The sequence below is a fragment of the Nyctereutes procyonoides genome, unplaced genomic scaffold (genome assembly GCF_905146905.1).
Source record: "Nyctereutes procyonoides isolate TBG_1078 unplaced genomic scaffold, NYPRO_anot_genome, whole genome shotgun sequence".
In the NCBI taxonomy this organism is placed as follows: Eukaryota; Metazoa; Chordata; class Mammalia; order Carnivora; family Canidae; genus Nyctereutes; species Nyctereutes procyonoides.
Window position 1 is genome coordinate 38,477,232 of NW_026575142.1, and position 26,457 is coordinate 38,503,688.

Here is a 26,457-nt window from a genome sequence, read left to right on the forward strand (position 1 = left end):
GTCAGTCATGATGAACAAAACGTCAAACGTCTAGGAATAACAGAAATGCACGAGATCCACATGGAGAGTGTTCGTTGCGCAGCCCTGCCGAGGACCCGACAGGACAGGACACTGCGAGACTGCTAACACTGGAGGGAAGCAGGTGTGGGGGCTCAAGACCATGCTCCTGCCTGGACTTCCTGAGGGAGGATGTGGAGAGGGGAGTCTCAAGAGGAGGACAAAACAAATGGACTTTATGTAAGTTTATTAATCTCCGTATAGTAATTAACGCAGTAATTGGTGGCAGTTTGCTAAGCTACAGGTTTTAGGAAACAGAGGGCAGGAAGACAAGATAGAACAGGGAGTCTTCCTATCAACTGTGCACGCAGCGTGGCTGGCAAAGCAGGAAGGGCGCAGCAAAGCCCGGGGGAACGCAAAGGGCCGGGGCCTGTGCTGCTCACACACAGAAGGAACATTCCAGGCAAGCGATCCCGGCTCTCAACCCAACATCCTGCTCCCACCCGTGCACCTTCCAGAGAGCATAGCAGCCCCGATCGATCGTGACGTGCTCGGCATTCCGAGTATTCCTGAGGAGATCCAGAATATTTATTGCTTTGTGTTTTCAAGCAGTTGAAAAAGGGTCATTCAATAACAAAATTTCTCTTCAAAAACATGGTGTGTCCAGGTAAAATGAAGCATAGCTGTATTGGACAAGTTTTCTGTGATTTCCGAAATCACAGGAGACTCTAAGGATCACTAACACCGAGAACATGGCTTCTACGTAAAACCTTGTGAGGAAGGGAGCTCCTGGGGTGCTCTAGATGCCCCCCGCCACCCACTGAGCAGCATCTGGGGGCCAGAGTGACCAGTCTGCTCCTTTGCCTGCTCCTGCGGTCCCCCCACTTTGCGGAGGTGGTGGCCACTCAGGCAGCACTGTCCCAGGGCAGGAGGGGACCTCCGCTGTGTGTCCATCAGAGCTTCATTGAGCGGCCAAGATTTAACAGCCTCCTGGATGGAGATTCCTTTTAAATATCTGGCAATACATGGTACATTGTTATTACTGCCATTCATCCCTGTGGACCTTTCAAGCACATCTAGAGTAAGGAATTGTTTCAAGATATTGTTTTTGCAATATTGAGGGTACTTTAAAAAAATGCCTTATGACATCCTAGTTCCACCTAGAAGGAAGAATAATCATCTTAAACCAGAGACTACTGATGTCCATGGCAATCAGCATAATGGGGCTCCCCACTGCACTGGGGACCTCTAAGAAATCTTTCAGTGGGGGACAGAGCAGCTTACCCCTTATGAGTGCACCGAGCACCCCACCCTGCAGTGGAGTCACCTGGGGAGCCAGGTGACTTTCAAAGTTCCAGATGCCTTTTCTCCAGGACTTGGCTGGGCCTCCTGGGTCTCTCCTTCCTCACTCCGAGTTCTCTGCCCCACAGTGAGAACCTGTGCACTTTCCTGGGGCTGTGACCACACTGTGGGTGCCCCTGGCCCAGCAGGGTCCTGGCTTTATCAGGGGAGGGAGCAACATCGCCTTTGGCCTTGAACTCGTGGCTAGAACAGGTTGTACGAGGGGCAGTGAGATGTTTCAGTCCGCAGAGGCCACCAGAGATGGCTTGTAATCCTGGTCTTGCACACTTAGCTGCATGCAGTCAAAAGAGGAGACTCCAAAATCAGAGAAATGGTCAGCTGGAATGCCCCAGAGTTCCAGATTCTCAACCTAGTATGCAGCCTGATATATCAACTTGCATTTGAGTCTGATTAGTGTATTATTCAGTAGCTTACAAGTTCACTAAGAAAAAAATTCCTATGGCAAATCTTGAAAAAGGTGAAGTAGCAGGAAAATGACAGAGACAGGATTCATTTCCATAATCCTTAGAGAAATAGCATGGAATGTTTCAAGTCCAACATCATTCCACTGACAATGAACTTAAAACAAAAATGGGATTATAATTTTTCTGAATTTTGGGTAATCTTCAAATTTCTCAAGGTACCACCTAAAAGAAGACAAAAGAAGAACACTAAGAAAAAAAATAATTTTGTTGCCTAAACATTTAACAGATACTGACAAAAGGGAAAACGCATTTCATTGTGCAGGAATACGGAGACTTCTTAAAAAGGAATACTAAAAACTTTGGCATTTCGGACACCTGTAGTTGGATTTTGTCTCTATCATGTATCATTAAATATGTCTGATTCTAAAGCATGATTCATAAAAAGCAACCCACGTAATTCACCTTGATGTTGGCAAGGAAAGTTAGGGACATGTGGTGAAGCTGATGAGCACAGCGGAGAGCCATCTCTCCAGTCCCCAGGGGGGAGCTCAGGAGGTGAGTCTTGAGCATCTTCTCCTTCTGGTGACTCTGACGGTTTTCCACAGCCTCCCAGAGAGAGCCGCGGCCCAGCCCCAGTCTGTGGAATAGGCACCCAGCTGTGTACAGGGTGTTCTCAGATCTGGGAAGACACAGTGGGGCCCTGCGCTCAGAATGACAGGTACTTTCGGTTTTGATATTGATGACATCAATGAGGCACCTCATTCATTTTGGGGTGGTGCCTGGTTGGGAGGGCGGCAGCTAGGTAGATGGAGTGAAAACTTAAAAAAGAACTTGATGAGATGGAGAAATAGGCAGAAAAAAAGGAGTTTCTGTTAGCACAAAGGATACCCAAGAGAAAAATCATGCTAGAACATGACTCTGTGCAAGAATGTGTGACAAAAGCAAAGTGACAGGGATTCAGCAAAATCTGATGGTTTCCACTAAGTCTCACACCATGGTGAGTTACCTGTGAACAGGTAACTAGGCCTATCAGACCACCAGGTGCGTGTGCACGCACGGTCCTGTACACCCGCAAAGGCATGCATTGAGAAGTTGCTCCGTGGACCTCTGCATCAAGCATCACTTGTTACATGAGGCCACCAGTGATAGCTCTTCTCTTCCAGACTGTGACAGGAGCGCCCATGTCAGAAGGTGGCTGCCAAAAGAGGAGCACGAGCTATGGGAGAGGATGTGATACACAATTCCTCTCTGGTTCCAGAAGGTTCTCGAAGGCCTGCATTACCCTCTGCCTGGGTACTCCCCCCCCCCCCCCCCGCAAATTCATGTGCTAAAAACCTAATGCCAGTGGTAGATTAGGAGGTCAGGGCTCTGGGAGGTGATTAGGTCATCAGGGCGGAGCCTTCAGGAATGGGATCAGTGTCCTGATGAGGGAGGTTCCCGAGAGCTCTGTGGCCCTTCATCATGTGCAGGCACCGCAGGAGGGTCCCATCCTCAGCCCAGAGGGGGCCTTCACCAGAGCTCGACCAGACTGGCACCCTGACCTTGGACTTCTGGCCTCTCCACCTGCCAGGAATAAATGTCTATTGGCTCTAAGCACCCCCGTCCCCCAATATATGGTGTTTTTCTTACAGCCGCCTGAACGGACTCAGCCGGCTAGGACGTAGGACCTGGACAGTGAGCAGGCTTCTCAGAGAACCAGGCACTGCACACGGAAGGAGATGACAGCTTCTAGTCAGTAAAAACAGGACAGCAATGCCCATGCTCGCCTATGAGACAGTCAGAGGGAGGGCTGGGCAGCACGGCTGGAAGAACTATGATGTCAGAACCATTATTAGGGTGCCTGGGTGGCTCAGATGGTTGAACATCTGCTGTTAGCTTGGGTCATGATCCCGGGGTCCTGGGAGTGAGCCCCATGTCAGGCTCCCCACTCACTTGGCAGGGGAGCCTGCTTTCCCCTCTCCCTCAGCTTGTGCTCTCTCAAATAAATAAAAATTGAAAAAAAAAAAAAAAGGAACCGTTCTTAGCTTGGACTCTGCTCACTCAATAAAGGGAGGTTTGTCAAATACGTTAAATTCATATCAAAGAAGCTATTCTATAGGAATAAAATTTGCTTTGTTAACATGATTCGACTTTTCACATTCTTTTACATCACTGAGATTTGTGAATCCAGCTCAAGAAATCACACCTTAAAATTTATAAATATGTGTGTATATATATGTTTGTAAATATTTTTAAAAGGCAAGCAGTGTATGATTTTTCTTACTATTCTATCCCTAGAACCAAAGCTGTCACTTCCGTGATACTGACCAGAGCGGGATACAAATTTTTTGTCCTGATTTTATTACTGTGGAGCCCGAGCAAAGCTTGAGAGTAAGATAACCCCTCACTGAGGGATGCCCACTTCGGGGCATCGGCTTACACTACATTGAAGAGAATTCTTCATATTCTTTAAGCATCAATCCTCTTTCTGGCTCGCCAGCAGCCTAAGTACCCCATGCTCCTGTCCTGGAAGCCTTCCTCTGGTGGACACAGAAAACCCATTCCGAGCGCTCCGGGACCGTGCTCTCCATGGCTAAGTCTGGGGATGGGGGCCGTGAGAACAAGGAAGTCCTTCACAAACATGTTCTGCTGCGACCTTATCTGTGCAGGTCATTACGCCATCTGTCATTGTGTCCTGAAGACGTACAGACTTCATTTTTCTAAGTGACATTACACTTACTAGGTAAATGCTGCAATAATTGATTTCCACAGAGCCCCCTGCCCCAGGCTCTCCTCAGTGGCTGGCCTTCCACCTGCAGGCTTTTGCTGTGAACAAGCAGGCACCTGCCCTCAGAGCACCACGTCACCAGGCACTGTGGGAGCGTGTCCCAGCCACGCAAGCGCGGCTGCTCAAGGCTGGCAGTGGGGGAGAGGAGTACGGAAACATTCTTCTTTCCCATTCCTTGACATTTTGCCCTCAAACCACAGAATCTGTTAGCAACTTGGTACAGTTGACCCAATGTCTCCAACCTAGTGCTTAATTATCAGTATAACTCTCTATGAATTTAAATATTTCACATCCAATTATAAACTCAGTGTAATCAGATATTGCTTTGAGAACCTCTTAATAAATACAGGGATTGGAACAGCCCCCTGGATTGTTTTCTTTTAGTTTAATTAGCTGGGCTCACTTGATTATTTAAAAAAAAAAAAAAAAAAAGGACAGCTTTTGTCCTCAGCTTGTAAATCCAACATTTCTGAGCATACTTCCACTAAACTGAATTCATTAGTTTTTCAGCAATTAAAATTGGTTTTGTACTGATATCAATATAAATAGCAAATGAATGCAAAAGAATCCTTCCACCTCATGAAGCTTTCTGCAAAGAATACCTTTGGGTTTTCATTAACAGAGATTTTTCATTTGAAAAATGAAATTATTTATTTCTATTTCTATATATTTCCTATTCAAATGTTGAGAGAGATTTTCCCGTTTTCATTTGAGAAAACATATTTACCACTGACATGGCAGGCTCTGGTTCAATCTTCCTCTGATATAACTTCTTAGAGTATCAGTAACATCTCATTTTTTCTATTATTAGAAACCAGCCAATGTTCCTTTTTACTATCTAATGTAACTAATGTAGAAGAATGGTATGTTCTCCAGGGGCAATGTCAGCCATGAGAAGGTGGTCTGGGGGTGGGGGGGCTGCCTGGAGAGGAGGAGGGGGGAGGGAGGAATGGAGGAGGGGGAGAGGAGGAGGGAGGGGGAGGAGGAAGGATGGGAAGATGGGGAGGAAGAAAGGAGGGAAGGGATGGGGAAGGAGAGGAGGATAGAAGGGAGGGGAGGAGGGGTGAGGAGAGGAGAGGAGGAAGGGGTGGAGGGGCGATGGAGGGAGAGGAGGAGAAAAAAGAGGAGGAGGCAGAGGGGAGAGGCTGGGAGGGAGGAGGACAAAGGGGAGGAGGGGTCCTCAGGGAACACAGCATATTAGACTGTGCCAAGATTCACTAAGTTGTCATCATCACTATTATTTTCCTACAAAGTGCTTTGTTCACACCCAAAAAGATGCATCCTAGAACAGCATGGGATGTGGGGACGTCCTGGTGTGGCACCACCTGGCCAAGGAGGAAAACGGAGGGCTTCAGGACTCACACACATGGCCTTTCTCGTGAATTAAGGCCCAGGCCATTCTGAAAGGCTAAAAGACTGGGGCTTCTGGAACACAGGACCACACGCCAGGGCACTTCCAACAGCAGGAGTTTATTCCCTCCCAGCTCTGAGGGCCAAAGGTCTGACGTTGAGGTGCCGGCAGGACCATGCTCCCTCCCAAGTTCTCAAGGAGGATCCTCATCTGCCTCTTGCAGCTTCTGGCAGCTGTGGCAGACCCTGGGTGTGTGGCACGTTGCTGCGGGCTCTGCCTATGTCCTCACATGGCCGTCTCGTGTGTGTGTGTTCACATGGCCTCTTCCCTGTGCATGTGGGCCATTTCCCTACTTATAAAGTCACCAGTCCTCCCGGCTCAGGGGCCTGCCCTCCTCCATCATGACCTGACCCTGCAAATGACATCTGTGATGACCCCTATGGCGAATAAGGTCACATTCTCGGGGTTAGGACTGCAGCATAGTCTCTGGGCAGGCATGGAGTGGGGGACACAAGTGAGCCCATCATATCAAATTGTCCCATATCCTGCCAGTGTTGGTGCCGTAACCCCTTTCCTGAGCCTTCCCTGGCATGTGCCTTTCCCTATGTCTTTCCTCAGCAGTAAGGTCCTGGCCCTAAGATCCCCTGCTGCCTGGCACCTCAAAATGTGGAGGGCTGGAGGGTGCTTCTCCTAGGATCTCAGTAACTCTCAGGCTTTTGGCATAACATCTACAAACATTAGCTAGACAGACATTCCAGCTCAGCCCATTCTCTTTGTTGTCTCTGGTTATAATCCTCTGCATCTTTAAATATGTGGTGAGCCTGGAAAGAAGGAACCTTCTTTGGTTCCTCTGAAGAGTCTGTATCTTCCCACTATGCCACGACATCAGTCAGTTCTTCTGTGGGCTTCTTCCCTCTGCTTGCCTCCCAAGAGACAGCAGACGTTGGAGAGTCTGACAATGTTCCACATCTGCACATGCCTCCTACCATGTCAGTGGCATCAGAGATCTTCATGAAATGTGTTTGGGGGAATGAAGCCAGGGAAGCAGGGCAGCGCCCTTCCCAGCGCAGGGACACAAGCAATCAATGTGGCCTCCAGCAAGAACTGCCTGTGCCATTTCCATCATCGTTGTGGCATCGGGGGACACCTGAGATTGCCCCCTCCTCAGAAGCCTTAGACTTGGTTCCCTGCACCTCAGTCCCTTCATGTGTTGGGCTGGGAAGGGCTCCCTGGGCTCTCTGCAGCTTTGACAGCTGGGATTGCTTTTAATGAGTGTATGTCGGTCAGGTGGATCACAGGCCCTTTTGGGGATCTGATAAAGGCTGAGGCCCTGCACTTTGGAAAACAATGTAATTTTGAGGGTGTACAGAGCCCAGAGCCTGACAGCAAGTGCAGGGTTGCAGGTTGCAGGGCACCTGCGTGCAGGGGCTGTGGCTGAGCCGGGCTCCTCCACGTGCAGTGCTCCTCCAGACCCAGTGGCTGGCGGTTGGCATTCTGTGCTGCAGACCATGTGTTCCTGCTCAGACCACGAGTCCCCTGCTGGACATTTCACTTGATTATCAGCTTCAGCAGCATGCTCAAAGGGGCTCAGTCATACTGAGCAAATGATGACGCAGACATGTACCTGACAATTCTTTTATTTTTTTTTTATTTTTATTTTTTTTGTACCTGACAATTCTTAAAAGCAGGTTATCCTTTGGGCATTCACAGGGTTTTGGACTTGGTTAGCTGAAGCAAGGTATACCCTGGGATTCAGCAGCTTGGACGAATGTGAACGTTTCAAATATCACACCTGAAAATTGTTATAATAAGACCAGAGGACATATTCAACTTGCTAGAAGTGTTTGAGAACTTACCGGTGATGCTGCTGTGCCCGGGTGAGTAAAATGCAGAAGGTGAAGAGAGCGAAGGCCCCACCTTGAATGGACCAGCTGGCCAGGCCGTAGCCACACCACTCAACCACCTCCCCAAAGTAGTTGGCTGCTGTTACATATTCAAATAAGCCTCCTGCAAGAAAACACAGGCAAGTGGTGCATTTCCTACAGAATGATGCCCTGCAAAACACTGACCCCCAAGATGGCCATGCGTGCTTACCTGGAAAACCGTTACAGAATTGTAAGCAAGGAGACACACCCACCATTACTAGTGTTACCATCTCTCATCACAATTTCTGGTAGTAACTACACCCATACCTCAATACCTAGACTGTTCATCTGAATATAAAATACTACAGTCTTCATGTACTTAAAGTAGGTCATTTTACTAGTCAGGGAATCACACTGATGGAACCTAAGTAAAGACAGAGAACACAGAGTAACAATTAAGGCACCGGCCTAATTGAATGGACCCATACTAGAGCCCTGGACCTAAAATGGAAGAAAATAATAGTTTTCGAGGACAGATTCATTCCTTCAGCCATCCATTTTCACAGATCTTTCCAAGTGTGCATTTCAGGCCAGGCCCTGCCCTACACACTGGGGGTGTGCCGTGGACAGACCACACTCCCTCCCGAGACACTAAACCCCAGTGTAACACAAGGGGAAGGCACAGAGCACGGCACATGGTGGGGAGTGCTGCGGGGCAGCGCGGTGAGAGGGGCCCAAGAGTCAGGCTAGGGGCGGAGGGAGGTCTGGTTGTGGCCCGTGGCTGGGAAGGGGCCTCCCTGACAGGTGAGGTTTGCGGTTGCAGTGGGGGCTGGGGCGCTCTAGGCAGCAAAGGTTTAGGCCAGAGAGCATAGTGGCAGGCTCCAAGCACCGCCTGATGTCCATAGTTTAAGTAACTTGAGATCTGTAGGGTTTTTTCATCATTTGTTTGTTGTGTTCTTTTCCACCTTGTATGGTTTCCAGGAAGATAGAGATTCCAAACCAGGCCAGGCCATGTGATTTCCAGTTCCACTGATGTTTTAGTTTTACCTACTGAGTTTACATTTTTGTTGTTGTTTTTTAGTTTCAGAAGCTGTCTTGCTTTCTATCTTATAGCTATTTAGTTCTTTTTTCTTTTCTTTTTTTTTTTTTAAAGATTTTATTTATTTATTCATGAGAGACACAGAGAAAGAGAGAGAGAGAGGCAGACTCACAGGCAGAGGGAGAAGCAGGCTCCATGCAGGGAGCCCAATGTGGGACTTGATCCCGGGACTCCAGGGTCACGCCCTGGGCCGAAGGCAGGTGCTAAACCGCTGAGCCACCCAGGGATCCCCTATTTAGTTCTTTCTATAGCATATTACTCCTTTTCTTATATTTTAAATCCCTTTTAATTATTTACACAATTAGCTATTCACTTCATGATCTGCTTCTATTAACTCTAAGATCTGGAATCTCTCCAGTGTAATTAGCTCTTACTTGAGGCACCTTATGTCCTCAAAGGTTTTGTGGCTCTACTTTCTGTTGGGCTCTCTGAGGCCTGAGTTGAAGGCAGGTCCTCTTGGGGATCTGGGCTTGTGTAAGCTGGATGTGTGAGGGCACCACCTCCCCAGGACCACATGGATCCTAACTTGTAGCTTGAGGTTTTTGGACCATCCACATTTGGTGCACATTCGGGCTAGAAACCTGCATGCAGGCAGCTAGTGGTTACAGACTCTCAAGAGTTGGGCCCTAGATTCAAGCACTCAACCAGGATGTTATGGCTTCCTTCCTTGAGACCACAAGGATGCATTTTTAAAGATTAAAAAAAAAATTACCCAACATTTTAAACTGTTTTCAGACAGAGGACCAGTTGTCTGTTCTTGCTACTGCTCAAAATGAGGTATTGGGCACCCCTCATAAACTGTAAATTCCTCCTCCTATTCTCTTTCCAAACACAGATATAACTAGTTTCTTTTTCACTTAATAAGCATTCCATTAGCCAGCATCGGCTCTTTTATCATTCTGTTAAAACAATAATCCTAGTGATTGCTATCAGTAACTGTGACTCACATGGAAAACTTGAGCCTAATACTACAAGCTAGTTACTGGATTCGGCAAAACATCCAGGCCTCATGCGAAGCAATTTGGAATCAAGTCTCCATTTTTCAGTACATACCCCTGGGAATCTTATATCCAGTCTCCCCCGGTTTTCGGAGATTCCTCAGAATATGGTCTGAATGGATGTTTATCAGCATACCGATTAACCACAAGCAGAAACCTAAAGGAAAGACAATCCATAGGAGTATTATGGTCACTAAACTATGAAATCCACAAACCCAAGCCTGAGTGAACAGGTATTACTGTAATCTGTCCTATTATCATTATTAGTAAGCCGTGTTGGCCACAGTTGACAGTAAAAATCATTATAATAAATATTATGCTTCATTTAGAAAGTTAAGTGCTACCCTCAGGTCTGCTAAATAGGGCTTTGTTTTTCTAATAAGACCAATAAATCATGCGGTCTGTTCAGAATACTCTGACCTGATGACTGGCATGCTTGCAAATACTACTTAGGACCGTGGCACGGGCTCCCTTTCAGGAAGAGGCAGCACCACTATCTGTGGGTCGGCCCACGGGAGGAGGTGAAGCCCCGGTGGTGCCGCACCACGTCGGGCTAGCAGTGCACAGGCCCCAGCAGTGGTAGCTCCTGGGGGCTCATCCTGGCACTTTTCCCTTCTTTCTTTTAAGCCCTTTTGGCACAAGTTCACCACACCCACAGCTTCACCCACCACTACTTTTCTGCTCTCTCCCCATTTGCATTCCTGGGTCTGCTCCTCTGCTTCGACTCTCAACAGAATTTCCTACTGCTGGCTATGTGACTTTCCCTAGATATCCTGTAACATCCCAGATGTTTCCTCTCCTGTACTTATAAGTCTTTGGAAATCTTTTTAACACTTAAAGGGAGATTTACCACAGGAATTAATTTCAACAAGAAAAGGTAAAATGCCCAAATAGAGTTTTATAAAAGGACTAACTTGATTTGATTAAATTGCCAACAATTTGATCATCCTGTGATATTAGAAAATCACAGAAAATATTAGAAAACTAGCAGTCTGATATTAGAAAATTAGCAGATGCTGCTTATTGGTGGCACTTGATTCACTATCAAAGAAACACATACGTGGAGTAATGCTGTCATCACTGATTCCTCAGTCACCCAGTGGCAGGGAATCATCTTCCGGCTACAACGGGGACATAGGATGCATTCTGGCCCATAGCAAGGGTTTCAAGACCTCTTCCTTCTTCCTTCACCACCATAGACAGTTTTCTTTCTAAATGGTTCCTACCAAAGCTGGTAATATGTGTTTTTAAGTCACTTACTAGATCCATAAATGTACAGTTGATTCGAGACCTGTTTTGTATTTCGTTAGGTCACCTCCAGCTAATTTGGCCCCTGATGTGAAGTTCCAGAAAGAATCATGTTCTTGAAATGCCATTGTTTTCCTTATTTCTCTTCTAGGATACAAGCACCAGATTGGTAAGAAAACTAGTATTTGTGCTCATCTAAGCTAAACATGTAATTCTGGTTTTGGGATCTTAAAGTCTTTGTATAAAATCTTTTAGATTAACCACTGTTACTGCTCTGGAAAACTTTTTGTTAGGATGTTATTATTACTACTTGCTTAGCTCTTCTCGGTAAGTAGCATAAATGTAATTAGTTATTCAAGTTACTTAGTGTTTGTCTCCTTACAAAAACTATAAATTCTATGAAATATAAGTACAACACCAAAAAAGTAACCTCGGTGTTTCCCTGTTGGGATTTTCTTCCACTTTTGATTCCATCTGCTTACTTGTAGAGAAGATTAGAGGTCTGTATACAATTTAGTGCTGCCTATAATTTTAGATCAGCTTCGAAGACATCTGCAGGGGATGGGGTCTACCTGCAGAGCTGCTTCAAATGACATTTAAATCCATATACCAAAAGGATTCTTTGTTTTGTTGTTGTTCATCAAAAGTATCCAAACAATTCACCATAGAAATGATTTGTGGGAGAGACTCAAACATGTAATGCCTATGTCCTTTAGTTAAAAATTGATTCCCCTTTCCCTCAGCTGCCTCCTCTTGGGGAGCCAGCATGGGTGCAATGGTTGCAGCCCTGGCTCTGCTATTTACTCAGGTCAGACCTGGGACTGGGTGTTTAGCCATCAGGCCTTCCTTGCTCATGTGTAGGGTTCCTAATTTCTGCCTTGTCAGGAACTTGGAGTGCCAGAAGGCATGTGTTCGGCTCCCAGCAGAGGACGTGGCCTTCTCCACAGGGCCAACACAGCCTGCTCTTTCTCCTTCTCCTGCTGGTTGGGGTGGAAGAAAATCAGGTAGCCAAAAAGCAGGTAAGGGGACACCTGGGTGGCTTAGTGGTTGAGCATCTGCCTTCGGCTCAGGGTGTCATCCCAGGGTCCTGGGATTGAGTCCCGCATCAGGCTCCCTGCCTGGAGCCTGCTTCTCCCTCTGCCTGTGTCTCTGCCTCTCTCCCTCTGTGTGTCTCTCATGAATAAATAAATAAAATCTTAAAAAAAAAAAAGTGGGTAAGTCAAGAAGGTATTTGGGGGCACGGCACCAACAAAATAACTTGGGTCTGGCATTTGGTGGGGAGGCACAGGCTTGGGGGAGCCAGCACGGCTCCTGGGACTCTCATCATCCCCCACCTGGTGGCTGAGGGGGCATGTGGCCCACTGCTACAATGCCCAGGTATGATGAGCAAGGATATTGCCCTGGGAACAGAATTTTAATTCGTGGACAAAAATAACGACCAAGAAATGTGAACATGCCTTGCCAACAACAAAATTCTCCTCCAGCGCTAGGCCCTCCATGATCACACCTTCGCGCACAGAGTGACATTGAATGACATGGGAGGCCATGTTACAGCGCTAAAGAGAAGAGCCACAGGACATTCAGAAACTTAGAAGAAACTTGCTCATCAACAAGAGCCTCAAGATGATGTATTTTTTAACACTCTCGCATATGTTTTTGACTGCTGATGTTTTATTTTCATTTTGCTCAGAACTTACAAGGCTATAATCAGAACTTGGTAAGAGTTGAAAAAATAAACACCTGACACACCTAAAAGTTTGTTCAAGTTAACATAATCAGAAAACTCTAACTGCCTTGTTGGAAGGTGACCCAGTTTGACTGTTTCTCACGTTCCAGAAGGCACTGTGGGAGGCTTAATGACGGTCTAGATTACACGGCCAATTAGCGCTGGAGCTCCTCAATCTTCATCTGCTGCTCACTCTGCTGGAGCCTGTGGCTATTTTTAGGTTTGCTTTAGGAACAGGTATTTGTGCTTTCCATGCCAAGCTGGCGTGAATGCCGGGCACCTGCATCCTCTGTGGCTGCTGGGGCCACACTCAGCCTCCCCACTGCTAGGTCAAGGATCACTGCAGATTCCTTTCTCTCAAGAAGTGTGTGCTTTTTACCAAGAAACCGCTGGAACACAAAAACCCAAGTTCTGATCAGAATGACAGAGTGCTTCCCTGGGGGGCCACTCACCTACTAGAAACCGGGGATCCGTGACCCAGTCGTCAGTGTACACGGCGTACTGGCTCAAGTATCTGCTCTGCAAGTAGCCATTGTAGACACAAAACATGAACGCCAATACACACGTGTACAGGGGCATCGGCTTTCCTCCTCGGATCAGAAATGGGAAAATCAAGGACCTTAGGAAACATGAAACAGAAACAGATTTCAATAAAACAGGCCAACGATAAGGAATGTCATTTTAGCAACAATTCTAAGTCCTGAGTTTTTTTGTCTTGTTTCCTGGTGCAAAAACCATTCTCAGCAATGCACATACTGATATACTCTGCTCAAAGTAGAATTTCTAGATAAGGAATTAACCATGTTTCAGTAACGTTCACCACGGGGCACAAATTCAGGATTGTAATTATATGGATCATGAGACAGACACACAGAGAGAAAGCCGAAGGCTTCAAGAGGCTCTCAACATTTGCGTTATCCTCCCTCACTCTCATCTGAGCTACACGACATGGGGGACACCATCCTTCATCGACAGCACAGTGGCTATATTTGCTGTGCACTCGCCACCCCACTGGTGGCACCTAGAGACACCTACCTGGGGGACACCATGACACATGCTGGACGCAACACAAGACGGATGCAGGGTGGGTAAGCAATCTGTTCATGGTCACAGAGCTAGTGAGTGGCTGAGCTTCGGTGTAAACCCGGGGAGGTCAAGGTCACATTCTTCTGTTCCAGCACACCAGTGAAAGTTTAGGGCAAGAACATATAAGGACAAGAAAGTGACTCCTTAGGAAGAAAGGAGGATGCAATACTGTAGTCTGAATTTCCTCTGTAAGGTCAGTGTGTAACACACCGCGAGAGGGCTATCACTACAAATCCCTGGACTTAAAGGGGATGGTAAGGAGCTACCCTCTACAGATTCTTGCCCATAAATGTGACTGTTTGGACATCACAGGCAAAAGCCTTAAAAGACACAGGTCACCAAAAACAGCCCAGGAAGAAACCGACAACTTGAATAGCCCTTTACTAATGAAAGAACTTGTGCGACTTGTGACGTTCTGAAGCAGCCACGAGAGTCAGGGGACTCTGTGCAGCTAGTCACCACAGGGCACAAACTCGGCTAGTGCCATAGAGGGCACTAGCTGCACAGAGGCACAGGGACATTTAAGGGGACGCCAGCGTTCTGCATCCTGATTATGGTGACGGGTACACCCTGTACATAATCATCAGAACTGACCAAAGCACAGAATTAAAACAAGTGACTTCTATCCTATGTGAATTATATCTTAAAACGGGGAAAACATAAGAGCTTATTGTTTGTTTCCATTCTGACAGTCTACTCCAGGGCAAAAACAGAGCTGATTCTTAGCAGTCATAGTAAGAGCCTGAGAGCATAAGGCGTCCTGGCTATGCATCCTCAAGGCATTCTCCTGCAACATGCCCACTCAGGTCCTGGACAGAACATTCTGGTGATCAAAGGCAGTCTTCGAGGTTCTCATCTTGTTCAGATTTCTCCCTGCATCGTGGAAGCACAGTTCACACCTGACAGAGTCGGGACAGTCAGCTGGCGTCGGGGATACATGGCAAATGCCTATGCCACAGGAGGCAGGTGTGGTTCTGACTAGGATAAGTGTGTGTGTGTGTGTGTGTGTGTTGGACCAGTGTGGCTGCTTTTAAAAACAGGTGGAGATTCTGATTCACTCTGATCCACCACTCTGGTTACAGTGCTTTTTTCCTCACCCTGTTCCTTGGCCAGGAGAGCCAGAAGGATGCAGAAGACAGAACAGTTCTCATTGTATCCCTGAAAGTCGAGGAAGCAGCCTTGTTGCTGAAGGTGGCTTAGCAGACTGATTCTCTGGCCAGGGGAAGGCAGAAAAGGGCCAGAGGATGAAGGATTTAGAGAAATATTTCCTGATGGTTTATGGTCTCAGGGGATTTTCTAGGGGGGCAAGGTATAGGACAAAGCCAACAGAGGGTTAGAATTCTGAGCGTGAAGAACTATGGAAAAAAGATCAGGAAGTAAGAACCGTGAGAGATGCCAAGGCTGGACACGATCAGGGGTGTCTGGGTGGCTCCATCGGTGAAGCATCTGCCTTCAGCTGAGGTCAGGATCCCAGGGTCCTGGGATTCAGTTCCACATCCGGCTTCCTGGGGGGTCTGCTTCTCCCTCTCCCTTTCCCCTCTGTGATCTCTCTCACTCTTGCTCTTTCTAAAATACGTAAAATCTTAAAAAAAAAAAAAAAGCTGGACTTGGTTAGAAAGATGCCTGTGAAAGCATAGAGTGCTCAGCTCCCGAGAGCCTGAAACTGGTGACCTGAACAAAACCCATGTAAAATTCAGCACCAGGTATTAGGGATGCAGGGTTACAAAGGGGAAAGAACAAAGTGTCGAAGCTTACATATAGAATCTATACTGAAAGATAAAGGTGTGGGAAGGCTTCTGGGTGATATGTCACAAATGTCTACATGATAGATGAATGAAGTGTCACAGAAGCAACTCTGAGCGAACAGTCTGCAAATGTGGTAGGCATTTCCCTTCAGCATATGCAAAAAAGCTGTAGGCTTTCCAAATGAGAATGATGCATGGCAAACTTCTGATTCATTTTTCCCAATTCTGTTTTGGGTTCAGGGTTGGATTGTGAACATCTGGCAAATGGTGGCTAGCACCTTACAGATGTGAAACCCAAACCTGTCTCGTGTTGTATTCACATCCCCCTCCTCATCTGTCACAAATGTTCCATGCCTATGATAGCAACAGGAGTCAGGATCAGATGTCAGCAAATACAGCCCCTGAGCCAAGTCCAGTTCACCACCTGTTTGCATACAGCCTGTGAATGGAGAACGGTGTTTACATTTTCAAATGGGAGGGGTAAGAATTTCATTTCAGGACACATGAAAATTACATGAAATGCAAATTTCAGTGTCCATTAACACAGTTTTGTAACACGGCCATGGTCATTTGTTTGTGTACGTTCTGTGGCTGCTCATGAGCTATGGCTCCAGACCAGGCAGGTGCGACACGACGCGTGGTGTGGTGGTGGTCTCATGGGTCTGTGTCCCTGCGCGGAGCGCTGCACATCACTGGGAAGCAGCATTCTGAGTGCATGTCACTCTACTATTCATCTTTATTCTCTTATCAGTGCACACCTGTTCCATGAAGACAAGGATAGTGGGCTCGTCATGCTCTGGAGAAACAGTGGAGTGTGGCTAATTGAGTTACCATGTCAGATGGCAAAGCTGTCCTGGCATGGAGTGACACCTTGGCTTGGCCGGAAGACTACACTAGAGGTTGACATTACCAGACTAAACGGTCACTGTGACATTGTCCTTGACCCACAGGAAAGCGATGGTCAGAAGAAATTGGGAATTTAAAACAGAATCTAGTTACAGAATTTTACAAACGAAGTGAGAACAAGGCTAGAGCTGCTGGAAGTTAACAAGTGGCGCCTTCTGTTACCAAGCGAGGAAAGCCACAGCCCAATGCTGACCTCACTGAAGCAAAGAAACACATCCAGATGATAGAACTTGTTTAACACAATTCACCTTTTGGTGAGGACAGGCTGCTTGAGGAGTCGGGATGCCAGAAGCGAGGTCAGTGAACAGTTAAAAAGCAAGGCCGAAGTTTAAGTGAGCAGTCTTTGTGGTTCCTGGGAAGTCTTGGATGTTGCTGACACTACTCAGTTGTGGGAGCCAAGGCCGAGTCTGAAGTGACCAAGGGATCTGGCTCTAAGTGGTCCCCATGCAACAACCAATGGTGACAGCATTTCCATGGACATTGAGGAAACACTAGTTCAAACAACCTGAAGTGGGATCTGCTAAGATGTTGTAACCACTGGCAGTAAAAACAAACACATGGCAGATTTACAAAGCTTGTGAAAATGTAAGGCGCTTAAAGTTATTCAGCAGATACTTTGCCAAAAATGCCAAACCAAATGAAACCAAAACCAATCTATAGCATGTGACTGAACCAGGTTTCAACAGTGAACTTGACGTTTCTTCCATAGACTTAATTAATCACGATTTTGAGTTCAGAGCCAAGACTGACATTTTTCTTTATGAGAAAAACTGCCCTCAACCACTATTATTGAATTTTGAAGGGCTCTGAAAATTAGCATTTGCTGAAGACTAGGTTTCTCAGTAAATTCAACCTAAAATTATAAGGCAAAGTATCACCTGTGTGCAAAATATACACTTGCATGAGTCACCAACTGATGTCGTCTGAACCACAAGTCATGGCAAACTGCTTCCCGGGCTTTCCATGCTGTTAAAATTAAAAGCAGCAGTGAGATCTCCATTCTCACATAAATCTGCAACAGATACGATGTCTGAGCTCCAAGTGGAGTTCCACCAGTGGTTTTTGAACATTTCAAAACCTATTTAACTGTCATTGAGGAGCTGCCACCTGGCAACTGGAAGACATTCATCTACATTGTCGTGACAGACTAAAGTATCAACAGAAAAATTGAATAGAATTCCATAAATGCCTTCCAAGCAATGAATATGTTAAATTACAATCAGAAACTTGTGGATTGAAATCAAAATTTGGCAGTACCAATGCAAGTGAAAAGACATTTTCAAGGAGAAAATCTCAGACCGCCTGGGTGGCTCAGTCAGTAAAGTGTCTGCCTTCGGCTCGGGTCCTGATGATCTCAGGTCTTGGGATCAAGCCCCATGTGGGGCTCCCTACTCAGCAAGGAGGCTGCTTCTCCCTTTCCCTCTTGCTCGTGCTCACTCTCTCCAAAATACAATCTTTAAAAATAATAATAATAAAACAGAACATCTGATTGCCCATCAAGCATTAAGGGGTGAACATTTACTGTGGATGTTGATCATGGAGAATGGTAATACTGAAGTCCAATTAAGGGAATGTTATCCCCACCAAAGAAAGAATTCTACTCTTCTTGTTAACACCTGTTACAGAAACTACTCTAAGGTTATTAGGCTTTGAATCTTCTCAATAGAAATCTTACAAAATATCTCTTTCACAACATCCCTTATTTTGTCCCTTGGCCCACAACACTTAGGAAAAGCACTATCTGGCCCTTTCCAAAAACAGTTTTGACCCTTGACCTAGATTAAGATAGGAGTCACACTCTGGAAACCTTGCTCTGACTTTCTTAGAAAATGCTTTTGCTCAAGGCCCCAGTACTTGGATTGCAGACAGCCTCTTTGGTCTGGGGTCACAGTCTGTGAGGTGGGGACTCAGCTGCCAAATGGATAGAGGGTCCTACTGTTCCACTCCAGTGTGTGCCCTGGGGGAGCCTGGAAAAGACATGTAGAGAGGACCCGGGAGAAGGATCACTTCTCTCTGGTCTCACATGAACGTCAGAAAGGGGGAAGGACTGGAAATAGGGCCTTATAAAAGCTGGTGCACACCTCTTCTGTTCCTCTCTTATCTCTGCCCTTGAAGGGACAGCAGTGACCTTGACGTCCACAGGCCTGGCCATAAAACCACTGAGGTCAGGAGAGTAAGCTGCCTCAGGCAATGCTGCCTATGCCTGCAGACCTTGAGGAGGGAGATAACATCTTCTTCCTCCAGCCTCTGCCAGGACTGGGACCAACAATCCTGGTTCTGGCATCTTCAAACCAAATGGCCAGATGTGACACACCTCCCAGAGGGGAGCACTCTGCTCCCTCTTGCTATTTTTTAGTTTGTCTTTCTCTTTTTAGGTTATCTCTTGTGTCTTTACTTCTTTTCCTTGGAAATCCATGCAGCATTTGTTAGAAGGGGTTTCCTTTGAATTGGGCCAATTAGGAACCAAAATGGGAGGGGAGACTAGGCATGACTTTTATCTGAGTCTTCATCTAGACTCTAGCAGGCTAAGGGCAACCCAAGGATTGTAGTGGACCACAGGCAGCTTATCAGAGTGAAGGATCCACTTCAGGATGTGGGGCCAGGCTCTGTGAGGAAGGTAGACACACCTGCTGAACCTACACAGTGCTTGCCCTGACCAAGCTCAGGGACCCAGGCCATCTCAGTTTGCACGAGTATTCAAAAGCCTTTTGCACATGGTGCCTCATCTACCCTGAGGAGCATCCTTCCCCATAGGAACTGTACTTTATTTAGGTAATACGTTATATAACTCTATGTTCTGTTCCTGTAATGAGCTAAAGGACATGAAAACAGTCAGGTCCCAGGGAGCTACAAAGAGATTCTGTTTTCTACCCCAACAGAATGTGGGATTGAATTTGACACTTTGTTCTTGACCATGTTACAATATCCCATTTATTTTCCTTCTGATCTGCATAAAGAAACAGTACTTACTTTTCACCAAATTGTTATTACCCATGGAAACTTGCACATCTCTGTGGCTGTGGGACACCTTTGATGAGGGGCTGACCTCAGAGCTTTCAGAACTGAATCTCTGTGGAGCTTCGATGGCTGGGCAGCGGCTGGCTGCCTCCTGCCTGGGTGTTTACAAGCTTGAGCAGAGCAAAATACAAGTGTTTCTCACAGTTCCTGATGAAATGTTTCTAGGAATTCCTAATCCTATACAACGTGTTTTTTTGTTTGTTTTTTTAAGCACTTCACAACTGTTACTATTAACCTATTTAACAGATTGGACCAGAGGCTCAGAGGAACAAGGTGACTTGGGCGACTGATGTAGATACTCAGAAGTGGCAGCTCTAAGACATTACCTTCCCAGCTGTTCCATTGACCACATCATGAGGACGCAGGTAGAACCAGGACTGCACCTGGGCTGACCTTGCCTGGTCACTCTGTGGCACATGAAATAGTCTCTAGATGACATTTTTGTTAAGTGTTTCTAGTGAGCCAGAATGATACTTTGGTTATTATACTGAGTAACAAAGTGGGATAACAAGATTTTATGTGTTTATATATGTGTGTATCCTCATTGCTTAGAAAAAATTATTCAAAACCTACTAAAAACAATGAAAGGCATGGGGAAAAGATATATCAAAATACTGTCAGTATTCTAAGTGATGCAATTATAAGTAGTTTTAATTTCTTCCTTGAATTCCTCTGCATTTTCAAAGTTTTCTACAAGGAGCATATACTTCAACTACAGGATCATTTGCATGCAATACCCTGCGTGTATGGTAAGCCCTGATGACCCCTGATACATTTGGAACAGACCAGATGAATGAAAGAGAGAAATTCAGTTTCCTAGGCTGAAGATGGGCAATCGTTGTTGGAAGGGCTCAGAGAGAATCAGGCAAAATTAATAAACAAGCGAACACACAGAGTATTCACAGGGAAGTTTGAGTTTTAAGGAAAAACAAAAGTATTTTCTTGCAGGATCCCAAGTATAATCACCTTGGGAGGGGCGTGGATTGCCAAAATGAACAAAGGTCGCCAACGCTAGCCCTATGTGACTGTCCTTGCTGCAAAGCGGTGGCCAGGGCTCCGAGCCTCTCACCTTCCTGAGCAGTGTATTGGGAGTGCTTTCTTGGACTATTCAAGCCAGAGAGGTTGATGTTGTATGAAACCCTACTAATTGTTCAATAACGTTCATGCCCATCTGCTGGATGTGGTCTGCTCCAACAGAGAAAGACCTGAGTCTCTCCCTAACAGAGACCCACACTTGGGCAACACCTTGGAATAATGATCTTTAAAACATTTAAAGTACGATTTTCAGGTTTTGGAATCCCCAGGCACAGATTCCACACCTGTATAATTAACAAACTCAACTACAAGAATAATCTCTTAAGATGTTTTCCCAACAAACTGGAATGATAACATCCAGTTATTTCGCAATGAGAAACCGCGTGTTCACTCAGCAAATGATTTGACTCCCAAAATGAAAGCAACTGGACATTGTGTCCCAGGTACAATGAAACATCCAATTTGGTGATTTGGCAGCAAATCTAACAGTAGGCTTAATTATTTTTAAATGCTTAAAACTGAAAGTGGTTGATATAATTTTAATACTTATAGGACTTTACAACATTTTGACATCTTTGAAATCTACAGTACTTCCAAGATGTGGATCAGTTCCTGTTTTGTTTCTTCCTTCTGTAACACACTTCTGCAACGAATGCCACAGATCCCTGTAGAGCCACACACTTATGTTGTGTGCGCTTTTAAGGTGAGGTTACGAATGCAATGAATATTTCACTGTCATTCTATACTTCTGCATAAACTTTTTTTCCCCCCAAATTATTTGAATACACAAGGCAAGGGCCAACGGTTTAGTGTATGCTTCACCTTCTCTAGCTCCCTGGTGTGTTTTAATATTACACATGCCATATGCCACATTTAAAAGTGAGGCTGGGCTAGGGTCAGGCTCTCCCCACGGGGCCACCAGAACAGAGCAGGAGTCGTCATGAATTGTGGGTGTGATCCTTTGAGGATCATAATCAGGAGCAACAGAATTGAGATCCTGCAGGCTCAAGGATCCGGCCAAGAATGAAGTTTGGGAGGAGGGTGTTAGGAAGAGGAGGCTTTGTGGGCATTTGAAAGTCTGCACTCTGGGGGCCATGCAGCACTCCCCCTCTGCCTCAGGGTAAAGTGGTCACTGGGGCTAGGGTGGTAATCCTCGTCCTGCACTCAAGTGGGACTTTGTAACATTGTTAAATGGATAAGCAAACGAATAAACCCCGCCACTCATTCCCTAATTTGCCACGTGGGAAGAGAAAAATTCATGAGCAAAGGCAGCCCAAGCTCAGAGAATACTGAAAAAACCTGCTTGGCAGGAGAAAAAGCAGACTCAGGTCTGAGTCTAGAGGCCCATTTGGAGGGACTCTGACAAATGCAGAGCCACTCTGCACTGATACTGGGGACCACAGGAAACCGCTGCCAACAGCTAGCATGCACTTGCCTGCGGGAGTTCAGATCTGCTCCACGCACTGTAATACAAAAGGTGGCGGGAGAAGACACCACCCGAGCCCTCAAGAAGCCCTGTAATCAGCATGAGATCAAAGTACAGAAAGGATTCAGGCAAACACTGTAACTAATAAAGGCTGTGGGAAGATTATGTTATTTGTCAGGGATTAAAAATGTTCCTATAAATGTCCTTTGCCACCCATGGGGCCCTGGGATGTTCTTCCCTATAGCTACTCCCTCTTCCCTTCCAGGAGGACGTATTTCTGACTCTTCTGCCCCCCCCCAAAAAAAAAAATTCCTGTAATTTTTTGTCCTGCATTCAGCACTCCTTAAAGGAGTATCTTTATTTTTTAAAGATTTTTATTTCTGAGAGAGAGAGAGAGAGAGAGAGAGAGAGAGAGAGAGAGAACGAGAGAGAACACACGTTGCACGCACGCAGCAGGGAGGGTCAAATGGAGAGGAAGACAGAAACTCAAGCTGACTCTGCGTTAAGCTTAGGATTCCCATACAGGGCTTGATCCCACGACCCTGAGATCATGACCTGAGCCGAAACCCAAAAGTTGGATGCTTAACTGACTGTGCTACCTAGGCATCCTGGGAGTGCTTGTCTCTACATCCCCAATAATGAGTACAGTGCCAGGTATGCAAATCAATATTCAGAAATGTGTGCCGAATGAGACATAAAATGCACAGATTGTCCCTCTTCTGTAAGCAAAAGCCCCTTCCCATTGACTGTGAAGCACCCCTACCTGGCTTTGGTCCTCACTACTTCAGACAGCTAGAACTCCCCTAGGGCACGGCCCTGCCTCACTCCTGGGTAACCTCGAAGCTTATCATAGGGCCCCTGCAGACAAGTCCTGGTTCTGTAAAGAACCATGCCTTTGGCCTTGTCAGCGTCTCCCTAGCACATCCCCTGGTGTGAGTCTGTCCTGCCACCAGCCCGACTGAGGCTTGCATTCACATAGTCTCCTGTGTCACCTGCAGGACCCTGGACAAACGGTAAGGCTGCACAAATGCTGACTGGGCTGGCTGGATGCTAACATGCTGTTTGAGCTTCTGTTCTCCCCAAAGGGCTCCAATGACGGTTTAATAAATTAGCTGCTTGGGTAGAATGGAAAATGTTTATCTTTTCTATTTGGAAAATGTAAATGTCCCAAACCACACAGGCTAAATGTGCTGTCACATGTACAACTTGAAACAGAATAGCCCAGCAAGTTGAAAAGCTACACCTGACCTAGCAAATCCTCTGGAGTAGTTTCTAAAGCCACTGCTCTCGGAATCAGAGGTTTCAGTCCCAACATCCTCTTGTCCGATAGCCTTGGGTAAAATACCTGAATTCTGTGTCTCAGTGGCCTGATACAGTCAAGTTCCAGTACTCGACAGGTGTCTGTGGCCTCACAGAATGCTGCATTCATCCAGCCTCACACTACAGTAAGTGGATAAACAATTAAACACAATGTTTTAAGTTAAAAAGCTCAACTCAAGCTTTCAAAGCTCTGTAAACCTTTCCCTTTACAAATTTCCAATGCCACATCTTCAGAAGTATCTTACTGGCACTTGAGACTGGCAGCAGTGTGCCTGAGCAATACATGGAGTACATATATGGCTATGCCCACCTGCGTGACAATATGGGACTGTCTTGTTAATTGTCTATGAAGCATTTGCATTTGTCAGCACGGTGCGCACATTATACGGAGTTGCCTTTATTTAAATGCATGCCAATAGCATGGGCTGGCACCATCACTGCACCTGTTCCATTGACGGGGAAACCTGCTTAATAATATATCCCACGCCCCTAGTGATATAGTTGTGGTAACACCCAGTAGTCTGACTCCAGAGCTTACTTGTGGCCATTAGAGAAACAGAGAGAAGCAGGTTCCAGCACATTTTTGGAGACATGAACACCAATATGAAAATTCTGACATTCAAATTGCAGTAACGCTAAACCACATTACAAAAAAACAAGCAGCCTGCCAACAATTTTGCTCACTGGAATAATCTTGAAGTCAGGAACATAGGACGTGGAAAACCTTTGTTGAACATCTGTTCCTGTTTAAAGTGTCTACAAACTGCTCCAGCTGATTCTGTATCTCTCTCTTTTTTTTTTAAAGATTTATTTTAGAGAGAGAGTGCAGGTAGACGCAGGAGTGGAGAGGGAAGAATCAACACTGAGCAGGGAGCCCGACTCAGGGCTCGATCCCACGACTCTGAGATCACGACCTGAGCCAGAACCAAGAAGACGCAGACACTGAAGCAACAGAGACACCTAGGCGCCCGACCCTATCTCCAGCATCCTCGGCACTTGAGCAGACCCTTGCCCTCCATGCTAACCCTCTCTCTACTTGTCCTTTGGGTTCTTTGCTTCTCGTGGCTCAGCTCCAGTTTCATTCCAGTCAATGCAGTTCCAGCTTCTAAAACACCTGGAGTCCTCACGCACCAACTATAGCGGCAACAAGCCCTGAGTTATTTTAGGAATCTTAAAGTCTTTAAAGTAGTTTCTACCCTTCCACATTTCAGGTGATCAACTTTGAGGCATTGAGAGTTCTCACAGACAAGGATTTTAAATGATCTCTGTAAAAAGGTGAATTTAACCAGCACTTCTGACAACTTCTGAGGTTTTGGTCATCCAAGTGTATGATGTTCTCTTTCCTTTTTGGATACCCTTCAGTGGTCCCAAAGCAAGATCACGTTTTTACCAAACGAGGGTTATAGATATGCTTTTCTTCCTTCCATTGGTCATTTGGATTTTCCGTGGCCATATCCCTGAAGTGCTTGGCATAGACATTTTGAGTAAATGCTGGAGGGCCAAAAGCTAAAAACCAGTATTCAGCTGAGCTCAAAAGCAAATGCCACCATTGTAAAGCAACATTCCAGGGATACAAGAATAAACCTACAATTTTAAGTCAAAAACACGTCATCATTTATTTTTTTTAAGTCAAACATTCTGGTCAGATTTGAACAGCTTGCAGGTTCTGATGCAGGAAAATGACTCTGGTGATCACTGCATGCCCACTGTCCTGAAGTCGTTAGGATAGGAAAATGTTTTTCTAGCTGCTGTAGTAGGCATGACATTCCTGAGCGAGCTAACCTGCACATCATCAAGCGTCTTCCTCCCTCCCAGTAGCCAGGTTCTACACTTACCTCCTTTATCAGCCCCGCGGACCCTGCCCGCCCTCTCTAACCACCTGTCTCTGTCCTCATCCCCACCCCCACGTTCCCGAACTAAGTGTATTAAGCTGCCCCGGGGGAGGATGAGGACGGTGCCCGTTATAGGGCAAGGGCGGCACAGGCGGAGACGTCATTAGGACCGGGCGCGAGGGAGGGCGCGCGGAGGCTGCCACTGGGAAAGGTCGGGAGGCAGGGTGCAGGGGCAGGGGCAGGCGCGGTTTGAGGAGGGAGGACGGTGGAGGCGGCGCCTCGGCGGGGCGCAGGGGGCGGGCAGGGTCCGCGGGGCGCAGGGGGCGCAGGGGGCGGGCAGGGTCCGCGGGGCGCAGGGGGCGGGCAGGGTCCGCGGGGCGCAGGGGGCGCAGGGGGCGGGCAGGGTCCGCGGGGCGCAGGGGGCGCAGGGGGCGGGCAGGGTCCGCGGGGCGCAGGGGGCGCAGGGGGCGGGCAGGGTCCGCGGGGCGCAGGGGGCGCAGCGGACGGGCAGGGGCCGCGAGGCGCAGGGGGCGGGCAGGGTCCGCGGTGTGCAGGGGGCGCAGGGGACGGGCAGGGTCCGCGGGGCGCAGGGGGCGGGCAGGGTCCGCGGGGCGCAGGGGACGGGCAGGGTCCGCGGGGCGCAGGGGGCGGGCAGGGTCCGCGGGGCGCAGGGGGCGCAGGGGGCGGGCAGGGTCCGCGGGGCGGGGCGGGGCGGCGCCAGGCGCCGGCCGTTACCGTTGCGCGTAGTGCAGGAGGAACATGGCCAGGAGGATGCGGTTGGGCGCGCGGCGGAGGCGCTCGGCCGCGGTGCGGGCGCACACCCACAGCGGCACGGCCAGCGAGGGCAGCTCCTGCAGCGCCCAGGCGGCCCGCGCCGGCACCCCGAAGGCGGCGCCCGGCGACACGTAGCGCCCGTAGGACGAGGCCGCCTGCCGGAGCAGCAGGGAGCCCAGGAAGCCCAGCGCGCACTGCAGGTAGGCGAGGGCGTCCAGCGGGAAGACCTCGGCCGGCTCCATGGCGGGGACGCGCTGGCACGCCCCATGGCCCCGCGGCCGCGGCGGGCCACTTATAGGGCGGCGGCGGCCGGGGGGCGGGGGGCGGGGGCCGCGGTTACCTGAGGCGGGCGCGGGCGCGGGCGTCCAGGCGCCGGTCGCACCCCGGCCCTCCCCGGACGCCCCGACGCGCGTGCGCTCCGCTCCCGCCGGTCGGATTGGACGCGGGCGGGCGCCGAGGGGGGCGGGGGCGGGCCCAGTTCCCGCGGCCGAAGCCCCG

General features: G+C 47.7%; 1 protein-coding gene across 1 annotated transcript; it reads right to left on the reverse strand.

Annotated features, from left to right (window-relative positions):
* Positions 1-227: 227 nt before the first annotated feature.
* On the reverse strand, positions 228-26,286 carry SRD5A1 (steroid 5 alpha-reductase 1). The gene is made up of 5 exons (XM_055307804.1): positions 25,921-26,286; positions 13,270-13,436; positions 9,899-10,000; positions 7,738-7,888; positions 228-1,985 (listed from the first exon to the last, which is right to left on the reverse strand). The coding sequence occupies exons 1-5, from the start codon at positions 26,199-26,201 to the stop codon at positions 1,919-1,921; spliced, it is 768 nt and encodes a 255-aa protein (XP_055163779.1). The 5' UTR covers positions 26,202-26,286; the 3' UTR covers positions 228-1,918.
* Between the last annotated feature and the right edge of the window lie 171 nt (positions 26,287-26,457).

Excerpts from the sequence above, each read along its gene's own strand:
- SRD5A1 (XM_055307804.1), bottom strand. The coding sequence starts at position 26,201 with ATGGAGCCGGCCGAGGTCTTCCCGCTGGACGCCCTCGCCTACCTGCAG. Across the intron at positions 10,001-13,269 it reads GGATCCCCGGTTTCTAGTAG|GTTTCTGCTTGTGGTTAATC; the intron begins GTGAGTGGCCCC and ends TCTTTCCTTTAG. Across the intron at positions 7,889-9,898 it reads TGGATATAAGATTCCCAGGG|GAGGCTTATTTGAATATGTA; the intron begins GTATGTACTGAA and ends GTTTTCTTGCAG.